This window comes from Apis cerana, linkage group LG7 (assembly GCF_029169275.1).
Source record: "Apis cerana isolate GH-2021 linkage group LG7, AcerK_1.0, whole genome shotgun sequence".
NCBI lineage: Eukaryota > Metazoa > Arthropoda > Insecta > Hymenoptera > Apidae > Apis > Apis cerana.
Window position 1 is genome coordinate 4,481,376 of NC_083858.1, and position 24,857 is coordinate 4,506,232.

The following is a 24,857-nucleotide window of genomic DNA, read 5'->3' on the forward strand; positions in this document are numbered from 1 at the left end:
TTTAAAGAACAATAATGAGGGTAAATTGCATGCACTTCCACAGAAGAACGCAAATGTATGTCCAGCCGTGGCAACTGCCGTCGAGCAACTGGCACTTGCTCGTTTGCTGGAGCAGCCTGTCTCGGTAACCGATGGCAGACTCTCCGTTGCAGTTCTGTATATTACGCTCCTCTTCGTCACTATGGAATTTCGATGGTTAAAAAGTAACGAGGATTTCGTGCCCAAGCTCTTCATCGCTCGTTAACTACTTCAGGGAATTACAATAATTTCATTTATTTCAATAATTATTTAGTTTATTTCAGCTATTCAGATAGTTTTCTTATAATTTTATTTCTGGTTCGAATATGAAAAGTTAAATCTATTAGAAAAATATATTATTCAAAACATTATATTAATAAGATTTATAGACATTATAAAATCTGATATTTTTATAATGTATCATTAAAAGAAAAATATTTAGTAAAACGACTTATTAAATTATGATCTATTTTAAATAGTGCAAGATATATTCTTTAAGAATTTAAATATCTTAAATAAAAATATATTTTAAAAAAGTTTACTATTTAGTTTATTATTTTATAGACTTAATTGTTTATTTGATTTATTATTATTATTTGATTTAATTGTTTATTTGATTTGATTTTTAACAAACAAAAAATTAATTTACCGATTTTATCTTTTTGTTTTTTTATTAGAAAAAAAATATTTATGCAATGTTTATTTTTATCTTTTTCTTATCACATTTTAATCTCATCAGAAGTTTTTTTTATTAGTATTTACTTTATATTTTTCTTAATGCTACTTTACTGTCTGAGAGATAACAATAAAAATAAATTAATTTTATTTTTAATGATGTGTCATTTATAATATAATTATATGTAAAAATCTTAATTATTACTTATTTATAGATTAAATACAATTATAAAAAAATCAATATAAAAACAATATCCGTTTTAATTTTTTGTAAAAATCCTTTATTAGAAATTTTATTATATTATACAATATATACAATATATTATAATATAATATGTCCAATATATATACTTAAATATGTGTGTATGTGTATATATATATGTGTTATATATATATGTATATATATATAATTCTATGATTGAAGATTCATAAGCCATCCAGAATTTGAAACTGATTCTGATAATCAGAACTGGTTATTTGGTCGATGGAATGTAGCTTTTAACAGCATCTGTCCAGCCAGCACACAAGGGTGTGAGAGGGTGCAGGCACATTGTACAAGCATTTAGAAATGGACACACACTTGTAGCTATTGACATTCCTTAAATTCTTTGATTTAAATCGAAATTCAAATCGAAAATCTAATTTATTCTTTTCGTATTCATAATTCACATTTTCATTCTCTTCTAATCTATTCTTTTTGAATTCTATAAAATATCTGAAAAGACATTAGAAAATAATGTTGCCATCCTTTCAAATTTACTTTTCATTTAATTTTTTTACGTTTTAATTACATTTTAATTTTTATATCGTTATTTTTTTTGATATAATTTAATATAACTAACTGTTAATAAATATAAATGCTTTTTAGATTCATTGTAAAATTTATTAATTTATTATTATATAAAATTATTTGTAAATTTATTAATTTATTATAGAATTTACTTAATTTAGATTATTATAGAATTTATTTAATTTAGGTTTTTTATTTAATTAAGGAGAATATAAAAATAAATATATATATGTTTATATATATATAAATGAATATATATAATAAAATATATATATATATATATATATATGTATTACAAAATAATAATATAATTTGATTCAATATAATGTAGAATAATAATTTTATATACATATTTAAAAATTCTAATTTTGCAATATTTATGAATTCTTTGCATATATAAAAGCATCCATTATATTAAAATTTATTAATCGTTCTTTATTATTTGTTACAAATCGTAATAATTTTGTTATAGAATATATAGCATACACAGTATTTATAATTGTCATTTATAATTTATAATATAAAACAACACATAAGTATACCTATTTCATTTACTTATAGATACAACATAAAATTATAAAAATAAGTTATAAAATTAAAATCTAAAGTCAGATTTAAACTAATTATGCTCGTTATTTTATCAATAATTTCTAATATTGTCGCACATAGGTAATGTCTATCTTTGAGACACCTGCTCAAGACAAGTAAACACAATGGCGGTTAATCGACCAGAACGATCGAACTCTTTGATTGAACTCGTTCTTTTGGTAGGCGTAACGAGTGAGATAATAACTCGCTATTGCTCAGCTTCCTACATACTCGTGAATATAATTTACTCATAAAGTTTGCGATTAATTGTCTTTATTAGTACTTTTTAGTAATTTTATTAGTAATTTCATTAGTTACTTCATATTATATGTATTTTCGTAAAAAATAATTATATATATAAAACACGAAAAATAGTTCTTGTTCTTTCTTTTATCTTGATGACAATTTTCTTTCTTCTTCTTTTTAATGAATTACAAAACTAACGAAAAATAATTCTTATTTTTTCTTTTATTCTCAATTTTTATTAAAATTTCTTAATTTTTTTTTATTGATGTATGCATATTATGCAAAAAATAAATAATATTAAATAATAACAATACATTATTATTATCTTATTATATTAAAAAAAATTATTAATTCTTAGAAACGAAATTAATTTAAAAATTTAAAAAAAGCAGATAATTTAAAATAAAATTGATAAATTCAGAATAGTTATTGATGTTCGAATATACTTGATTCAATGGAGAAAGTGGGAACGATCGTGAGTGCAATTATAGTATCGTGTCTGAGGTAATCAAGGAGATAGAAATCTTTCTATATTTACAATTTGCTTTTAAAACATTATTATTAAATCAATAAGTCAAATAAATCATTTAAAAATTTTTATTTAAATAAATTATTCAGACATAAATATTGATAATTAATTTTAAACGTGATAATAAATTCTTAAAAGAACTTTAAAAGTAATCTTTTTTTTTTATAAATGGAAAGTTTTTAGAAATTATCTAATATTAAAAAATATGCAGATAAAAAGATTTAAAACATATAAATTTTAAATAAATATTTTAATTATTTTATAATGGAAACAAATTTTATATAAATAAATATAAATTTTATAATATGATTGATACTTATTATATTTTAGAAAATTTATATATTTTAGAAAAAAAATTTATTAAAATAACATTTAGTCAAAAAAAAAGTTCAACAAATAATATTAATCTTCCATTTTTATGAATTTTATGATCTCTGAACGAAGAATTTAAAGTAACATGATTTAACATTTGATTTAAAGTAATAATCAATCCTGCATGTTAGTAATTCTGAATGATTTCAGAGGGATTTTACTTTCTTTACTGGAATTCCAAGCGGTTGTGAATTCTGAAATTGGTAAAGTGATTGCGTCCCTGTTCTTCAGGCACGAAGGGACTTAACAGGCTGTTCGTTGGCCAAGCCGCCGTCGGTTGGACAGCAACTTACTCGTCGTCCACTCCGGCACACCTGTTCACTCAGGTATGCAATCTTTCCTCTTGCTTTTTCTCTCTTTTCTCATCTTTCTTTCTCTCTTTCTTACCATGCTCGTCCCTTCCCCACTATTCTTTTATCTCTTGCTCCTCATCGTGACAACAAACCAACGGTGGTTTACCGTTGTCTAGTTGATCCTGAATCCACGAAGAGTCGGTCCATTTGCGATATGTAAACTTCTATTAATATAATTCTATTAATATAATTATTCTGCAATTTCTGTTTCATAATTATCCTTCTGTTTTTCTTTTTCTCTTTTTCTTTCTTTTTCTCTCCATAATCCAAAAATGTCTACTTATATATTTACGATCGACTTATAATTGATTCTAAATTTATAATTAATTAAATTTAGTTATATTTTAATATATTTTAATTGTTATTCATTTGATGATATTATTAATATTTCTTTATTCATGTAACACTTAAAGAAAAAATTGTTTTTTTTTTTAGAATTTTTTTATTTACGATAACGGTGCTTATAAGTTTCTATTTATTCCTTGCTGTGAAAAATTCATTTTCATAAGTTTGTTTGTTTCTTTCAGATTGTTTCGAATCGATTGGGGAAATATGAGAATTTTTTATCTAATCGAACAGAAGAATTATACAATATATTAATATTCCAATAAATATAAATATCTTTTTTGTCAGTTATTATAGTTATTATAGTTTGTAATAATATTTCTTAAAAAATAATGCTAGTAAGAAAATCAATCCGCAATTTTTAATTAAAATCGATTAAGATTCTGTTTATAAAAATATAGATTTTTACAATAGTAAAATTATTATCTATTAAAGATAATAAATTCTAATAATTCTAATAGTTAAAATTACTATTAAAATATATTTATGTATAAATTATAATACAAAATCTATTAAAAATCTATAACAATCTATTATAATACAAGATATAAATATGATTTAAATGAATTTAAAAATGAAATTGTAAGGAGCTAATTATTACAATTTTATGATATTCTTTGAATTAAGATTTATTTGAAGTATATAAACAGAAATGAAACGAATTATCAACAAGCTTAAATCTTCAATGCATTTCAAAAACACGATGTTAGATATTAGATAACATAAACAACATATAACACAAACATATTAGATAAACAAAAATTCTTATATTTCTGTACTCCTTACTTACATAAAGTATAATTAACAAATTAATATAATTAACAAATAATTAACAAAGTTCGCATATCTTTAGCAACTCACTTTTGAAATCAATCAATTCTAGAAATTAAAACAAACAAAAAAATTAATATAAAAAATGTCAGTTAAAATTTATTTATTGAGTTATAAGTAAATATTAAAGTTTATGTTAGATGAAATAAGGTAAAGACAGATTGAAAGAGCATGATGATAATAAAAACCCATAATGCAATATGACATAAGCCATTTTCATTAAAATATTATTTTATTATTTTTTTTGGAATTACAACAAATAATAGTATCATATAATATATCATATAATAATCGCTAAAATATTTGAAATTATATTAAAACATTAATTATTTGAATAAAATTTTCAAATGAAACAAATAAAACAAATTTTCGGTTTAAAATAAATTAATTAATTAAAGATAACTATGATATAAATAATAATAATAAAGTTCTTTAATACAATCATTTATTTTTCCTTAACACATTCAATATTTCAAAGTAATCGATATTATAAAAATAATATATTATTTTTATATCATTTTTTCTATATATGTTAATAATTATAATATTACTTTTTTTCTCTTATATATATATATATATGTACGTAGAAAGTTAATATATATAATATAAGTATAAAATATTAATATATTTACGAAACATTTTTGGGAAATTGTAAAAGTCAGAACAAAAATTGGTATATAAAAATCAATTGAGATTTAATTATTAAATTATAATCAATAAAAATTCATGTTATATCATATTATATGAAGCGAAACGGAAATAGAATAAAATCACTCTAATACATTACTATTATTTTCGCCTCGCTTCATCTAATGCGAACTTAAATTATTTATAATTTAATAAATAAAATTCGTTACTTTTGTATATAAATTTTTGTATTTGTTTTGATTTTTAGAATTTACTTTCCAAAAATATCCTAAAATATATTAAAAATATATTAACTCTTTGTATAAATTCATTTATATTTGAAAATATATTTGGATATTTAAAGGATTTTTAAAAATGTATGTATTAAAAAAAGATTTCAAAATTCAAATGTATATCATACTGAATAAGTAAAATAAAGAGAAGTCAGAAAAAGAAATAAGAATTTAATCGTTTTCAAAATGATTATTTTTTATTTTATATTAGCATTAATTTACTAATATGATTAATTTATTAATTGCTGGCTTTTACATATCATGGCATAAAATATTTTTTTTAATGTATATTATATAAACTGCTTTCTGAATGTTTTCATATTTTCATATATACTTAATGAACAAAAGTTCATTAATAAATAATTTAAGAAAATTGAATCCAACAATGAAATAATTCTTATGAAATAAAAATTCGATAAAAATTTGGAATTTTCGAAAAAACTCACAAAGAAAAAATATCAAGTACATATGAAAATAGAACGAAGACATGTGAAATGAATGAATATCTTCTATAATCATCGACAAATCAATTATATGTAATATTAATATAATTGGTAAATCAATTCATACTAATACAAAACAAAAAATGATTATATTTTGGAAACGATTGAATTTTCTCAATCTTGTTTATTTTATCAATCTATTCAATCTATCTATCTATTCAATATGCATATTAAAATTTTTTTGCTTAATATAATATATTCTATCTATCACATATATTCTTTTTTTAACATTTTAATATCTGATTTAATTATGAATATTGAAAATTAATTATGAATAATGATCTGAAAATTAATTTCTATCAAAAATCATAGATTCGTATAGAATTTGTTTTAATACTCTCGTTCCATCTTCAAGTTTGCAATATCTATATGATGGACATTGTTCTGTAAAAGTTTTCTGTAAATATTTTTGTAAAAATATGGTATTATTTTCTTCTTCATTCATCACATTCCAAATATTGATAAAGTATATTGTATATGTACAAATATCATTTATTCCAGAAAAAGACCAGGCGCATATATATACCTGAAGCAAATGAAAATAAATTTTTTTTTCTCTTTAAATAAATTTTTTTTGTATTCTTTTGTAGATATAAAATAATAATATAAATGTATTTAAATATAAATAAATATTTTTTCTTTATTTGATCAAGTTATATCGTTACTTACATTGATCTTTAGAATTCGTGCGCAAGAATTCATCGTATCAAGAATCAAGGAACATATTCTGGCAATATGAAGATCTTGTGATATTTCGGTTTCTTTATAATCATTGATATAGGCATCAAAGTCGTCGATTAAAAGAACAGATGGTAAACTGGCAAAGGTATGCAACTCAATCATTCGTTCTATAAGAGATTCATAGTTCTCCAAATACCTATGATATTAATTTCCATGTATTTTGCGTTCAATTTCATAATAAGGCTACTTATTATTTTATACAATATAATTCTATTATAAGATAGTATAAAATATTAGTATAAGATCTAGTTTATTCAATTAAAAATATTTTTTAGCATTTTAAAAAAGTACATAAATAGACATATACTCTATTTAAATTGAAATAATTAAATATTTATTAATTTATTTATTGATATATTATTTCATTATATTCTATTTAATTTTTCTTTTTCTATTATATAATTCTATAATTAAACATAATATTATATGAAAATAATATAAATCCATCCAATTTTTATAGAAAAATTTGTTATTATTTATATAATATTTATAATATTTATAATTTCTGATTTATATAGTTATTATATAGAATATTTATATAAGTATTATAATTTTTTCTCGTATCATTATAATTTTTAATTAGTTAAAATATTCTTACAAATAAGATTTTAATATTTTTTAATATTTTTTATTTTAATTTATATAATTCTTTTTTATATATTAACTATATGTAATCGTTTTTATATATACTTTATATAATTTATTTTTTCAAATGATTATAATAAAAAAATTGAAATATTTGATTGATTATAAATATTAATAAAAGTAGAATATTAAAAATCTTTGGAATTACTTTCAAACTTTATCATAGAGAATATTAAACAATCTTAAAATAAACAAATGATGAAAAAATCTTGTAAATTCTTTATATAATAACAAAATAAGTAAAAGTATTTCTTTGATACAATAATAATCGTAAAATAGTGTTTTATTTATTTTTATATAAATTTATTTGAAAATATTATATACAATAAATCTAACAAATAATTATACAATTTTTTTAAATTCAACATAATAATTTAATTTAATTTAATTTAAATAAAAAATAAATTAAAATTATATAATAATATTTTATTCAAATAAGTAATCTTTTTATTTTAAATTTTAATCTATCTTCATTGAATTTAAAAATTAATATCAAACACAATAATAAACAACAATAATAAATAAATTATTTTAATAGAAATTATAAAAGAAAATTTAATCAATTAAATATTTTAAATTAATGCAACATTGTACATATGTATTTCATTACGTTAATTGTGAATTAAAAATAGATATCTATTTTATTAATATATATTACAATACAATTTTTGTATTTACAAGAGATTCTAAGACCATTCACAAATAATATTTATATAACTATATCTAAATACATTATTATGTAATATATAGCTATATATAACTATGATAATATTTTATTTATTATATAAATATTTATTATTATTGCATCAATAATTAATTTAACATAATTTATATGAAATTTTAATTAATTTGATTATTCATTTCATTATAACTAATGTCAAATCTACAGAATTATGAAATACTTAATATAAATAAATAATATATTTTAACATAAATTTTTTGAACATTTTTCCATGATTAACCGCGAATGTTGAATCTGTAAATATGAGTATAATATATCTGTAAATTAAATTATATATATACATTTACTTCATTGTATGAATATGAAAAACATTTTATTAAATTTCGTTTTTCACGTAAAAAATGTATAAAGAAATAAGTATCATGGCCATAATATAATTTTCTGAATCGATGAATATAAAAAATTTTTGCCGCAAAAATGATCTTGATATAGATTTTCAAAGTCAAAATTTTTTTATATTCAAAAGAAATATAATCACAAATAAATTGTTATTTTGAAAAATGATTTTAAGTTTCTATTTTATTATAGTATATAGTAAATTATTTTATTTAATATTTATATTGATATATTGCAATATATGATAAACAATTGAATCAATTAAATATTATACAATTCATATTATATATAGCTCACTAAATATGTGAAAATTTAGTGAAATTATGTCCAGAAATATCAATATATGTGACTTTCATTTTAATAATTTATTGATTAGAAATCAATATTATGTTACTAACGTTCATTAGAGATTAGATCAATCTCACAATAAAAAAGGAGAGATCATTATCGTTTTCAATGAATAAGAATAAATAAAAAAAAGTCACATATAATGTTAAACGATTATGTAACTTGATAAGATTTCTGCCTATAGATTATACAAGTTGGGATATAAACTATATTTTTTAAAATGTATTTATTATTTTCAAAATCAAAAGAATGTCAGAATTTGAGATATTTTGCTTTTAATGTTTAAGCAGGTATTATTGAGATCGAACTAAATTATTTAAATTGTAATAATTTATATGACGATATAGATAATAGTATAATGCTATATATAAGCTAAAAATTTTTATTAATATATAAAAGCATATTGCCTAAAAAGATGTTATAAAAAAAATTAACGCTATTTATTGTTCATACATGTTTATTTGAAGAATATGTAGATTAATTGCGTTCAAAAATTTTCAGTCAATTCTTATTATAAATCTGTAAGTATTATTTGTACTTATAAAGATTTTGTTTGTTGTATTTATAAAGATCAATAAGTGTTTACATTCAAATATTACATAGCATTATTATTTCAATTAATAACTACTCACTAAATTGCAAATATGAATTTTCAAGGACACTTGAAGTACAATTATTAAAATTGTTTTTAAAGAAAAAATCATCTTGAAATAAAATTGCTTCAATATTATCAATATTGGAAAATATAAAATAAATAATACAATTAATAGATATAATGTAATGTAATGTAATGCAAGACATAATGTAAAAGATCGCCCGAAATAGAAGATTCTAAAAGATAATTAAAAGAATTGAAATAAAATTATAAAACGAAAATCATTTACAAAGAAACAAGCTATTACAAAGAAAATAGCTACTAATATCGCAGTTGAATTATAAATAAAGAACATTACTAATATTTATAAAAATATAATAACAAGAAGATTACATTGATAATTATTTGGCAGAATCAATGTTGAAAAATCATAAATTAATAAAAAAAATGAAATAATCTGATGTTTATCAAAAAATATTATAACTGAACTATAGAAAAATGAAAACAGTATTTTTCTCAGATGAATTTAAATTCAATTTTTTTGGAAGCAATAGAAGATATTATATATAACGTTCAATTGGCACAAGAAATAATACTAAATATCAAATACCAATATGTTAAACATGATGAAGAAAGTATTATGGTTTGGAAAGCTTTCTCTATTCAAGAAATTGAGTATATCATAAATGATATTATGAATAAAAAAATTTTAAAAACTCATATGTTACCATATGACTTTCTGAAAAAAAAATAGTTTCAACTACACAACGATCCTAAAGATATATTGAAAATATTAAAAAAAAAAAAATTGTAAAAATATAATTGTCTAAAATATAAGATTGATCTTCTTAATTTGCGGACTTAAATCCAATAAAACATCTTTGAAAAGAGAAACATCGAATAAAAAAATCATAGAAATTTTAATAATACAATTTTTTTTTTAAATTTAATAAAAGAATGAAAAATATCACTCACTATATATATATTCTATTAATTAAATCTATGCTTCAGTGCTATTATTTTAATTGCCGCAAGACATGACTACAAAATATTAACTATAATAAATAATATATCGTAAAATTGTTACACGATGAAAAAAAAGCATTATTTATTTGCTTAAATATACTGCTCAAGAACTTCTAAACACGCTAATATACATATTTTTCAAATAAACATATATGAACAATAGCGTTGATTTATTTTACAATATTCTTTTACGCAATATATAATTTTATATTAATATTAATAAAAATTTCTTAAGACTTTTTTTTTGGAAAAAAATTGAAAAAATTATCTGACCGGAAATTTTTGCATACTACTGTACATATAGATTCATATCATTTAATTTTTCTTTATTTTGATCTATAAAATCGATCATCCTAAAATTTCTTATGAATATATTAATGAATATATTAACATAAGATAAATCACTTAAAATTGTGTTTAAAAATTTTTAAAAGTTATAAGTTTTATAAATATTATAAATATTTTTAAAATTTTCAATTATATTAAAAAAATGTTCATGTAAAATATGAATATGAATTTCTAAAAACATAATTTTTTTTTGTAAATAGAGGTAGACGATACATGATTAATTAATTCAATTTGTCATTCCACAAAAACATAAAAATTTAAAAAAAGTACGACAAATAACACACATATATATATATATATATATATATATATATATGAATAGTTTTTTTATTACATATAACAAATTTTATAGTATTATTTAAAATCAATTTAAAATATTTCGTAAAATAATGTTTTTTAAATATAAATAATTACTTAATATTTACTTTTTTTTCAAAAATGACAAGTTGAATTAATTCGTTAAAAAAATATGATTTAATTGAAAGAAAAACAAATATAATATATATGTCCTCTATATTGACTTATATATTATCATAAGTTGTTCTTCAAACAACTTTTATTTGAAGTTTTTTATTTATATAATTAACTAATTCGACTTAGTCTTAAATAATTCATTCTATATATTTCCGTTTTATGATTTTGAATCATGATCGTAATTTTGCATATACAATTAAAAAATATATTACTTGTCAAATAATTTAAAAAAAAATATAAATAAAGAATAGTTTTAATATGATCAAATGTATATATAATAAAAATAATTTGTATGTAAAATATATTATATTTAAACATTTATATATATATTTATAAAATTTATTATAAATATAAATATTATATATATATATATATATATATATATATATATATATTTATAAAATTTGTTTTATTAATTTTATATTATTTTTTTTTTTTTGCAAATTGTAATGATAATCTAAAAAATTATTAAAAATTTATTCAAAGTGTTGTGCTGTAATACATTGCATATTTTATTGTAATTCACTATACCAAAAATGAATAATATTTTACAGAATGATTTCTCTCTTGTTTAATAAAGTTTTTTCTGAAAATATGATATGAATTTATAAACAATGCATATATTTATGCACGTAAAATGTCAATATTTGTTGCATATAATTATATGTAAAATAACTAATGTTCATTGATCAGTTTCCAATATCAAATCAAGTACTTGAATTTAAAGTCGTTTTATATATCATTATTATATAATACAATAATATCGCACTTGATAACAATTATTTACATTGTCAATTAATATATATAAAATAAATTTAATTTTAATTTTTACCTTAAAATAATTATTAATAGTTTTCAAAAAATAAAATAATATTGAAAATGATGATTATCTTTTCAAAAAAACAAAAAAACTATAAATTCTTCTCTATTGAAATTTAAAAATAAGCAAATTAATTTAAAAATGAGCGATTTAGTTTAATTAAATAAAAATTAAATTAAATATAAATATTCTTTTTAATAACAAATTCTAAGATCAATAAATGTAGAAGCGCCATAAGAAATGTATTCCGCTTACATAAATCTCATAAGCTTGAAAACCGCGGGTGCTGGATTACATTTATCATGACAAGTTGCCGGTAATCTCTCCAATGGTGTTGGTGTAATGTAAATAACGCGGCGTCCTTCCTCGGCCCAATAAATGGCTGTCTACAAAGCAAAATGAGATTTCGAAAATATAATATTTCTATCAAAATCAATGCTACAAAGCAAAATTAATTGACCAATATAATAACATTCTTAATAAAATATTTACAATATTTAAAAAATTAAAAAACAAATTGCATGTAATGTCATTATATCTTGATAATAATATATCAATAATTATATATTGATAATAATATATTGATATTAATATTTTTTTATAAATTATATAATATTTATAAATTATTTTTAAATTTTTAAATGATTGTTATATTTAATAATTCATTATTTTTAATCTTTTTAAATTTTGATTAATATAAAAAAAAATTAATTATTAAATTGTGTAAATATTCTGTATAAAGTTAATCAATATTTTATATCTAATGAATAAGAAAATTTATTTCATATTTATGTAATGTTAATTCCATTATTTATTTCAAATTGTTGAATTTCATTTTAAATTTCAATTATTTCTTATAAAAGATCATAATATTTATATTTTTTGCTTCATATTTTCATTTACCTCAAACATAAAAGATTTATTTAATTCCTGAGGTCCACAAAGTAATGTTGATTTCACATTATTTTTTGATGAAAACATATTTTTATGTCACTTCAAAATATATGTAGGTTATATATATAATTATTACAATGAGACATATAATTTTTTTTCTTTTTTTTAATAATTATTTTAAGATTTATTTCAGACAAAAAAAAAAATTTGTAACCATCATATCAATATTGAAAATTTAGAAGTATTTTTGTAAGTTATTTATATTTTTTCATATGTTTTTCATAACACTATGCACGAAAAATTTAAACGAAATATTCACCATAAATTACCAACAATGTCATTTTTCTATTTTATTTTATTATAGTGACATCTTGCTTATGTACTATGTACTAATAATCACACTTTTTTTATTATATATAATATAGGTTATGTTAAAATCTACATTTAACAAAACCTTATCCGTAGTTATGCAAATATAAACAAAAAATTAAGAATATGAATTGTATTTAAAGATTGATTCTCATTTATATTAAATAAATATATGAATCTTGCAAAAAAGTATGGAAAAAATTAATATAACTTTAATTAAACTTTATACTTTATGACTTTTTCCATTAGAATATAAAATTTATTAAAGAAAGAAAATGACTAGTGAAATTCAAATCACAAGCATCGTAAATGATATTTTAGTAAGTATATATTTTTATATTAATATTTTAATCTACTTTATTTTCGTTTGTATTTTATTATTTATAATTATTATTTTACAATATTTAATTTTAATCTTATTTTCTAAAAATGATTGAAAGTAAAATCAAAGCTTTTATATGTAGATTTATGTATGTAACTATGTATTTAATACATATAATTATTGAAATATTTATTCCTGAATGGTTAGGTTAGGTTTGTATAAATATTAAAAAAATTATAATTATAATTTTGGTTTATTAGAATTATGATAATAGATTAAGAAAAATAACAATTATTATTTATTTGATTTTTTCCAAAATATATTATTATATCTTAAAATAATAATAAATAAAATATTTTATTTTTACCATTTTGTAAAATTATTAAAAATTATTATAGAAAGTAGAAGCTATAGAAGAAGCTTTTAGTTGTGTTTTGGTACATCATCCAAATAATGAAAATGAAAAAATAACAGTATGGCAAACAGAATTATCATCTACAATGTCAAATTTGTCCAAAGAACAACAAGAAAATGCAGTAAGACAATTTTTAACCATGGCAGCAGCAATGACTAATCATAAAAGATTACAGTTATTATTGTCATTACTTGAAAATTTAGTTACATCAAATGTTCTAGCAGCAAGGTATATTTAAATTTGAAAATAAAATTCATTCATAAAATTTTATATGCTAAATATATATTATTTTAGACTTGTATGTGAATGTATATTAAATTGTGATAAACTTCAATATCAATTAGAAGATTTTTGGATTGAATGTTTTGTTCTTATTCGACATATTATTGGAGGAGTTGATTATAAAGGTGTCAGAGAAATAATGAAGGCAAGTATCAGCAAATTTTGTATAAATTTGAAATTAATTGCAAATTGTTATCTTAAAGGGATGCAAAGAAAAAGCACAAACAATTCCAGCAAGATTAGATGCATCTATTCAACCTCAATTAAAAGCTTTAGAGAATGTACTTGAATACATTTTTGATAGAAATGCTTGTTTATTACCAGGTTATTTTATTGTAACTGAAATTCAAAAGGCTTATCCTGATGGTAAAAATTGGCCACATTGGGTATGTTATTTTAAAAATAAATTATATTTTACTATATAATAAAATTTTATGTAAATTTCTTATAGAAACTAGCAAAATTGCTTTCAAATTTTGTCGAAAGTTTTCGTAATACTGCACAAATGGTATCTATAGTTGGACATTCAAAAATGTTACCAGTAGTGGAACATACTGGATATGCAGATTTGATTAATCCTTGGGTACTTGATACTACAACATTAAAATTTTCATTAAAAGGAAATTTGCCTTATGATGAAGATTTACTTAAACCTCAAACAGGATTGCTTAGATATGTGTTAGAACAACCATATAGCAGAGATATGGTATGTTCAATGCTTGGCTTACAAAAACAGGTATATTTTGTATTTATAATAACAAAAGAGTGACAATAATAATTTAAATAGTAATTTTATATTGTTTCTACTTTAGCAAAAACAACGTTGTATAGCTTTAGAAGAACAATTAGTTGAACTTGTTATTCTTGCTATGGAACGTGCAGAAAATGAAACGTTACCAGCAGAAGGAACTGATGGAACTGTTGCAAATCATTATGTATGGTTGCATCTTTCATCACAACTCATATATTTTGTACTTTTTTCGTATGCCTGTTTTCCGAGTATTGTAATGGCAATACACGATAAATTAGCAGGAAGAGATTTAAGAAAGGGAAGAGATCACTTAATGTGGGTTTTGTTGCAATTCATTTCTGGAAGTATTCAAAGAAACCCTTTATCAAATTTTTTGCCAGTATTAAAACTATACGATCTTCTTTATCCAGAAAAAGAACCTTTACCAGTTCCGGATTATACTCAGGCATTATGTACTCATCAAATGGCCATTACATGTATATGGATACATCTATTAAAAAAAGCTCAATCTGAACATTCAAACATTCATAGACCAATACCACATACTTTGAAACTTCATCATGAATTTTTGCAACATTTAGTTATGCCTAATACATCTTTATGTATGGGTTCAGATTATCGCATTGCTTTATTATGTAATGCATATTCTACAAATCAAGATTATTTTGGCAGGCCAATGGCTGCTTTAGTGGATACTATACTTGGTACTCAAAAAGGTCAACAACAACAACCAATGCAAACATTACAAAATAATGCAGCTCTTGCAAGTGGACCAACCACACCATTATCAATGTCAATATTGGATTCATTAACTGTTCATTCAAAAATGAGTCTAATACATAGTATTGTTACTCATGTTATAAAATCAGCACAATCTAAAAGCAATATGGCATTAGCACCAGCACTAGTTGAAACTTATAGTAGATTACTTGTGTACACTGAAATTGAAAGTCTGGGCATCAAAGGTTTCATCAGTCAATTACTTCCAACAGTTTTCAAATCTCATGCATGGGGAACATTGTATACATTATTAGAAATGTTCAGTTACAGAATGCATCATATACAACCGCATTACAGAGTACAACTTTTATCTCACTTACATAGTCTTGCAGCTGTGCCACAGACAAATCAAACACAACTTCATTTATGTGTGGAAAGTACTGCTCTTCGTTTAATCACTGGATTAGGATCTGCTGAAGTGCAACCTCAATTATCTCGATTTTTATCAGAACCTAAAACCCTTGTATCAGCAGAATCTGAGGAATTAAATAGAGCTTTAGTATTAACACTAGCACGCTCTATGCATGTTACAGGAACAGGATCAGACAGTCATAGTGGTACATGGTGTAAAGAATTATTAAACACAATTATGCTAAATACCCCACATTCATGGGCTAATCACACTCTTCAATGTTTTCCTCCAGTATTAAGTGAATTTTTCCAACAAAACAGTGTACCAAAAGAAAATAAGCAACAAATTAAAAAAGCAGTAGAGGAAGAATATCGAAATTGGGCTTCTATGAGTAACGAAAATGACATAATAGCACACTTTTCTGTCCCAGGTACACCACCTCTATTTTTGTGTCTTTTGTGGAAAATAATTTTTGAAACTGATCGAATTAGTCCAATTGCATATAAAATCTTAGAAAGAATTGGAGCTCGAGCTTTATCGGCTCATCTTCGAAAATTCTGTGATTATCTTGTGTTTGAATTTGCTAATAGTGTAGGTGGACAACATGTGAATAAATGTGTTGATACAGTTAACGATATGATATGGAAATATAATATTGTAACTATTGATAGATTAATTCTTTGTCTAGTATTAAGAACTCATGAAGGTAGTGATGCTCAAGTATGTTTTTTTATAATCCAATTATTGTTATTGAAAGCTATTGAATTTAGAAATAGAGCTCAAGAATTTGTAAAAGAAAATTCTCCAGAACATTGGAAACAATCAAATTGGCATGAAAAACATCTTGCGTTTCATAGAAAGTTTCCAGAAAAATTTGCTCCAGAAGGTATTATGGAACAAACTAGTGGAGGACCTAGTCAATATCAAAGTTTACCTGTTTATTTCGGAAATGTATGCTTACGATTTTTACCAGTTTTTGATATTGTTGTACATAGATATTTAGAAATTCCAGCTGTATCAAAAAGTTTAGAAACACTTCTAGAACATTTGGGATGTTTATATAAATTTCATGGTTTGTATATATTTTTTATTGAGTATGATAATAGAATAGTTTTATATTAATTTTATATTTAATAAATTTGACTTATTATATTTTATTTTATTTTTTAGATCGACCTGTTACATATCTTTATAATACATTACATTATTATGAACGTAAATTAAGAGATAGGCCACCTTTAAAACGGCGTTTAGTATCAGCTGTTTTGGGTTCTTTGAGAGAAATTAGAGCACCAGGATGGGCACTTTCAGAAGCTTATCAAATGTATATGACTCGATCTTCTGATGATGTTGTTTCATGGATGCCTGAATTGGATTATTATATTCGTTTAGTACGAAGAATTGTAGAAAGTAAATAATTTTTTCAATTAGTATTTTTTAAATTATAATTTTTTAAAAATAATTAATTTTTTAGCAATGTCAGGTACAGCACATTTTCCTGCTACTGACTGGAGATTTAATGAATTTCCCAATCCTGCTGCACATGCATTATATGTTACATGTGTTGAACTTATGGCTGTTCCTGTTGCCCCAAATATAGTTGCCAACTCGTTATTGGATGTAGTTGCAAAAGGGTAAGATTAAAATTTTATTTTGTACTTAAATTCTTTTTTAATTTTATACTTATACTGTTAGGTATACAGTGATACCATCGGATGAAATTCATTTATGGATAAATTGTGTTGGTTTACTATTGGCTGCTTTACCAGAATGTTATTGGTCAGCACTTCATGATCGATTAGTAGAAACTATTAGCAGTCCAGGATTAGCTAGTTGGCAATATAATAATTTAACTCCATTTCAAATGTTTAATTTTAATAATACACATAATAGTTTATTGGAAAATAAATATAGTTATATGTTGGCTTTGGCACATTCTGTGTGGCATCATGCTGGAGTTGGACAAATAACTACTATGCCTCAGTAAGTCGAAATTAGAATATAGTAGATTCTCAAACTTTGAATGCAATTCATTTCAAAAGTTGACTCAACATTTTAGTTATTCAAATTCAATTTCTTCATGTGAAATAATGTAAATTATAAATAATGTAAATAATTAAATTAATTTGTTTCACATCTCTAAAATTTATAAATATATAATATTTTATAAATATCTATTTATAATATAACTATTTATAAATATCTATTTCAAAAGAACATATAAACAAAATAAACAAAATAAGCATAATTGAATCTTTTTATTTATAATATATATAAAAATTATTTACATATATAAATATTTTATAATAATCAATTAAATAATCATTTTTATCTATAATTCATCACTTGAAGATTGTAATTAATATTATTTAACACAAAATAATTTTTTTTAAACAAATTATTATATATCTATCCAGTATTTTTGTCTATTTTTTAAAAATTTTTCTAAAATATTTCATTATATTTTTGTAAATAGATTTATTCGACTTTCGAATTTTTATACAAAACTGGATATTTTTTAAATTTTTTATTTGAATTTTAAGTTATTAGAGTTTTTAATTTAGTTTCAGAATCTACTGTGTATATATATATATATATATATATATATATATATATATATATATAAAATGTTAATATATTTGACAGAGGATTGATTCTTAATAAACATAATATAAATAATTGCTATGCAAAAATATCGATTAAAGTTTATTTATTAAATTTATAAGTAATTTAAATTATAAAAAAAATTATAAAAGCTATAAAAAGATATTATATAATATAAACATATAATGAAATATTGATATGAAAGTTTCTCTTTCTCTCTCTCTCTCTCTATATATATATATCTTTCTATTCATTTCTATTTTGCTTCTATATCTATAATGCAAATTTTAATTGTTTATAATTTAATAAATAAGCTTCAATTTTTGTATATTAATTTTTATATTTATTTTTATTTTAAAAACCTCCATAGATGTCTTACGAATATATATAATGAATACTATGATTATATATATATATATAAAACACATACATGTATAAAATACTATATATATTATATGTATTATTTTAATTAATTATAATATAAAATGTTATCTTATTTAGATTTATCAAAGAAAAACTTCAACCAGTTGTAAATAGTGAAGAGCAATTAATATATGCTTGTCACTTAATTGGACCTACTTTAGCAAGATTTAATGCTGAAAGACCGCACTGTGTTGTAGAATTAACAGTTTGCTTATATGAAATGCTTGAGCAAGTTGATCGACTTCAAAATCACTTACAATATATGGATCCAGTTTGTGATTTATTGTATCCTTTTATCAATTTTTTTCAAATTTTTAAATAATTGTTCAATAATGTAATATATTTATATTTTTCATAATCTTTGCTATATAGATATCATATAAAATACATGTTTGTTGGTGACATGACAAAAAATGAAGTGGAATGTGTTATACGAAGATTAAGACCAGCATTACAAATGAGATTACGATTTATTGCGCATATAAATATAGATGAAATTCAATCTTCCTGAGATATTCTTCCTAATATTAATAATGTAGAGCTATCTATATAAATAATGTATTAAAAGTAAGAAATATTAATTATGAAAATCATCATTTAAATTTTATATTTGAAAATATATTTTTTACATATCAAGACTATGTTATATACTATTTAAAGAAAAACTTGATCTCCATTTCATAAAATAAAATAATTTAATGAAGTATGAAAGAAATTTAAATTGCTTGTCTAAAGAGTATATTTATAATATTTATCACAACATATTTTTCACAGCACATCTCACAAGGCAATAATATTTTAAACAGACTTATTAATGTATATTGTCATAACAGAAGGCATGAGTTATAAAGCTCAAAGTTTTACGATTATTTATAGATAACAATTTCTATTTACAAATTAATATCATCAGATATATTTTAAGATTAATCATAATAAATTTCATTTATTATCAATGATTATTCTAATACTCTAAACTTGTAATTATATTCGAGACTTAAATTATTATATATCAACATATGCACATAAGTACATATAATGAAAAATTTAAAGTTTATCAAAATCAACATTTCCTGTTTTCAAATCTTTGACTAACTGAGCAAACTTTTCATGTGAACATTCATTTTCTTGTATAAATGGTTGTGTTTTCATTTCTTGCATCCATTTCATCTAAAATATATTCATAATTAAAAATAAATAAATTCAATTTGTATTTTAATCAATAAAATTATTTTTTATAAATATAAACTTACTAAATGAGAAAAATTTCCATCATTAAAATGAGTGGGTTCTTCATAAATTAAAGATAAAGATTTCCGTCGTTCAACCCATGGCCACATCAATATATCTAACATACCAGGTTGTGTTCCTAATAATATATTAAAAACAAAATCAAATATCTTCTTAAATTTGCATTATTTGTAATTAAAAATTAATAAAAAACCTCCAAAATAAACTGTTCCACGAGTTTTTAATTCTTCCTCAAATTCTACTAATAGAGATGAAATTTCAGCAATAATTTCATTGATTGGTCTACTATCATTACCATGAATACAGTTTGAAAAAATACTAATAAGCTGAAAATCACAAAAGAATGTTATTCTTATATTCAGAATAAAAAATGAAAAAAATAAGTATTATAAATATTAAATAGTTCTTTGAAATCATTTATATTAAAAAATTAATATAAATATATGCATTAATTATTTTTTTTACCTTGGAATAATGATCTAAAAGTTCTATATCACGAACTTTTGTTTCATTATGATATAAAGAAGGCTCACCATATTTTTCATCTAAATAATTTGCTATTACTACTGAATCAACAATTACTTTACCATTAACATCAACAAGTGCTGGTACTTTACCCTCTGGATGAATCTAAAAAAATTATTAGATATAATATATATTATATGAATCTAATATAATTTTTAAATATATAAGAAGATATATAATTAATACATACTTCTAAATACCATTTTGGTTTGTTTTTGATATTAATATTAACATTATCATGAGGAATTTTTTTATAAGAAAGTATTAATCGAATTCGATGTGTAAAAGGACAATATTTCATACCATATAAACGAACTTGTCCTTTTACTTCTGGTGGTTTTTGAGAATCTATAAGTTATATCAAAAATAATTGTACATTAAACAAGTATATCAAAGTATAATATTATCTTTTAAATAAAATAATTTTTCTCTTATATTTTCTTCTTATAATAAAAATCATTGCATTTGCAAAAAATTGTAAAACTATAATTACTTACATAAATTATATGTATAAATTAATAAAATGATTTTTATTTTTATTGAAAAAGTATATGTTCAATATAATAAATAATAATAATAATACAAGATTAATTTTTAATTTTGATATAAATTTATAATAATTAATTTATGAAAAAATTATTTAGAACAAAGAACTACAATAATTCATTCTATCGAAAATCTTATTTGTTTCAATAAAGAAAAAATAAAATAAAATTTCTAACAATTATATTATAATTAATGAACTTACCAGGTCCAAGATGTAAATTACTCATAATAGTTAGTATTTCTTTAGTAGACTTGTGTCTAACAAGAAAATAAACAATATATTTCGAAATGTTTGAAATGATATTGTATTTTAATTAATTAATAAAATATCAATGATTATTTGTAACGTATTATGTATGTATATATATATATATATATTAATGTTTTTGTAAATGATGCGTGATTGAAATTCTAAAAAATTAATAGAAGCAATTTCTCAATTTTCACATTTTCAAAACTAAGCCATAATGATATTATGGTACCAATAACAATTTCATAGACGGATAGTTTCTTTCTAATGTATTTCTTTTTCAAAGAAATTAATAGGTCAAATCTGCGCATGATCAAATGTTGATTGATCGAGTTGAACTTAGAAATAGCGTTATTTTATGATATTTAAATATTTTATTTTTTTAAATAATAAAAGAAATTATAAAAAAAATATGTATAATTAAGATAATAAATCGTTCAATAAAATATTGTTTTAAAAATATTTTATATCTTAGTCAAACTTGAAAATAGTTTTTTCAAAATTTTGTTGTAAATATTTATCATCAAAAAGATTAAATTTGAAATAAGATCTGTTATATTCTATTATATTTAGTAATAGATTGATAACAAAAATATACCAAATTTTATTCATATAAATAATTGCAAATTAAAGGTAGAAATCGAATAGAATCTGCGCAGAGAAATATATAATCAATGAAATAGAAACAAAAATTAAATATCAATACAAATAATATTTTATTCATTTTACTCATTTGATACAATACAATAATATTTTTATATTATGAAATCAAATTTATTATAAATATACAGGATATTAATATATGTATTTAGTGATTTGATTTCTTATCAAATCTTCAAATCAAATACTAAAATTAATATATAAAAATCAATTATCAGTATTATCAGTGACAATATTAAATTATCGGTAAACAAATTATTTAAATTTAGGTAAAATAACTTTTTTTTACTTTATCTAACACAAACTTCAATTATTTATAATTTAAGTAATTTTTATGCTTTATGCTTTTAGCTTTATGCTCATGAACAACATTTTTCCTTACGATATCACTATGATAATATATCTGTTTTCGTTTTTTTAATTGAGAAAACAAAAAAAAATATATAGTGATATTGCGCAATAAAAAATCGCTCATGTGCATCGTGCTTTAACTGACATTTTTATACTAACTTTTATTTATTTTGATCTAAAAATCCTAAATATTATTATTTTATACATTATTTGTAATTTGCTAATCTTTTGCTTTCTTTATATAATGAAATGAAAATATTTTTTTTTAATATCTAAAAAAAATTTCGTTTACTAATTTTGATTATTTTTGAATAGATTTTAAATTGTATATAAATCAATATTTTGAATAACTTTTTCTAATATATATAATTATTGCTCAGTTTAGTTTTCGAAATATATAAATAAAAAGAAATTATTACTACACATAGAATTTTGTCTATATATGTATTTGTACACTTAAATAAGTTACGTCACATGTAATTGATATACTTATTAACTATTTATATACATCACAGTTGACTCGTACTTAAAATATATAATGAAAAAACTATATCATTATTATATTATTATTTAGATTTGTATCAAGCTCTCATAAATAAATATTACAACAAATAATTTTGAAATTTGAGGTTAAAATATTTCAAGCTCATCATAATTCATGAAATATAAGACGCATATAGACGAAATTTTATTTAATAATAATATTTTTTTTGTATAAATGATAAAAAGTATATAACTTCTCATAATTAATTTCTTTTAATGAAATTATTTAAAAAAACTAATGAAATAGTTTCTAATGAAAATTAAGAAAAACTGCTAATCCATATAATTATCAAGAATAAAAACAAAATATTTAATTTAAAATATTTATTTATTTATTTATTTTAACAATTTTTTCCTTTGATGAAAAATAGAATATTGGATTTTCCCAAGATTATTATGAAGAAAATTTATTAAGCAAAATTAAATAAAAAAAATATTTTTATTAAATTGTAAAATTAACAGTAAAATTATTTAGCGTAATTCTAGTAATAAAATCTATTTGCTATTAATATATTAATTTTTTGTCTTATACGACAAAAGTATTTTTTTTTTACATCATGATAAAAGAAAAAAAATTAGAAGAAAAAATTGTTTTTCAAGAAATTGGAATTGAGAAAGTTTTTATAATTGTAATTATAAGTTGATTATAGAAAATTAAAAAAAATTTATGATGACATGCAATTTGATATTTTGAAGCATAAAAAAGTTTTTTTTAAAAACATAGTTAAAAAATCAAAAGTAAATAATACAAAATTTATAACAATTTAAAATTTAAACAAAATTTAAAAAAAATGTCAAAGTTTTTATATATAAATTCTTATATATAAGTTCTATGTTAAAATTATTTATGGTAAACTTTGATATTTTTTATTAATTATATTAAATTTTTCGAGAAAATGATATTCATTTTAATCATTAGAATATTTTATGACGATTTTTTATATACCGTCAAGATATAATATAAATGCTATATCATTTATTCTCAGAATAGAATAACTGTTGATACTTTTGCAAAATAAAATTTTTATATCACAATTTTCATGATTTAAAAAATGGAGCTTAAGAATAAAATTTACTTTCTTCAAATATGATAATATATACTATATTTTAAATATTTTATATTTTTTTAATTAGGAATTCCCTCTAATATTGAACATTATGATATTTAATGATAGATATTAATTATATCTTTAATAATTGAAATTATCAAATTTTTATTTTATAGCAAATAAAATAAATAGATTCTCTTTCAATATATTTCATAACTAAAGAGATCTATTTTTTAGAAATGTGGTAT

General features: G+C 20.5%; 3 protein-coding genes across 5 annotated transcripts; 1 reads left to right on the forward strand and 2 right to left on the reverse strand.

Annotated features, from left to right (window-relative positions):
• Window positions 1-4,970: 4,970 nt before the first annotated feature.
• Window positions 4,971-13,291, reverse strand: LOC108002520 (uncharacterized). Its single transcript, XM_062077728.1, has 4 exons — window positions 13,149-13,291; window positions 12,501-12,631; window positions 6,840-7,047; window positions 4,971-6,696 (listed from the first exon to the last, which is right to left on the reverse strand). The coding sequence occupies exons 1-4, from the start codon at window positions 13,224-13,226 to the stop codon at window positions 6,460-6,462; spliced, it is 654 nt and encodes a 217-aa protein (XP_061933712.1). The 5' UTR covers window positions 13,227-13,291; the 3' UTR covers window positions 4,971-6,459.
• A 395-nt stretch (window positions 13,292-13,686) lies between these two features.
• On the forward strand, window positions 13,687-20,069 carry LOC107998126 (mediator of RNA polymerase II transcription subunit 23). Of its 3 annotated transcripts, none has more exons than XM_062077721.1 (11): window positions 13,687-13,828; window positions 14,229-14,473; window positions 14,540-14,672; window positions 14,731-14,913; window positions 14,979-15,263; window positions 15,340-17,482; window positions 17,581-17,820; window positions 17,885-18,044; window positions 18,106-18,393; window positions 19,516-19,722; window positions 19,810-20,069. In XM_062077721.1, exons 1-11 carry the CDS (start codon window positions 13,784-13,786, stop codon window positions 19,946-19,948), a joined length of 4,068 nt encoding a protein of 1,355 aa, XP_061933705.1. In that variant the 5' UTR covers window positions 13,687-13,783; the 3' UTR covers window positions 19,949-20,069. The 3 variants fall into 3 exon arrangements, with proteins under 3 accessions (XP_061933705.1, XP_061933706.1, XP_061933707.1); XM_062077722.1 differs by having other exon boundaries at window positions 14,979-15,233; XM_062077723.1 differs by lacking the exon at window positions 13,687-13,828 and adding an exon at window positions 13,877-14,042.
• An 89-nt stretch (window positions 20,070-20,158) lies between these two features.
• Window positions 20,159-22,349, reverse strand: LOC108002517 (pyrimidodiazepine synthase). Its single transcript, XM_017064246.3, has 6 exons — window positions 21,959-22,349; window positions 21,401-21,558; window positions 21,151-21,315; window positions 20,879-21,011; window positions 20,688-20,803; window positions 20,159-20,604 (listed from the first exon to the last, which is right to left on the reverse strand). The coding sequence occupies exons 1-6, from the start codon at window positions 21,981-21,983 to the stop codon at window positions 20,482-20,484; spliced, it is 720 nt and encodes a 239-aa protein (XP_016919735.1). The 5' UTR covers window positions 21,984-22,349; the 3' UTR covers window positions 20,159-20,481.
• Window positions 22,350-24,857: the final 2,508 nt, after the last annotated feature.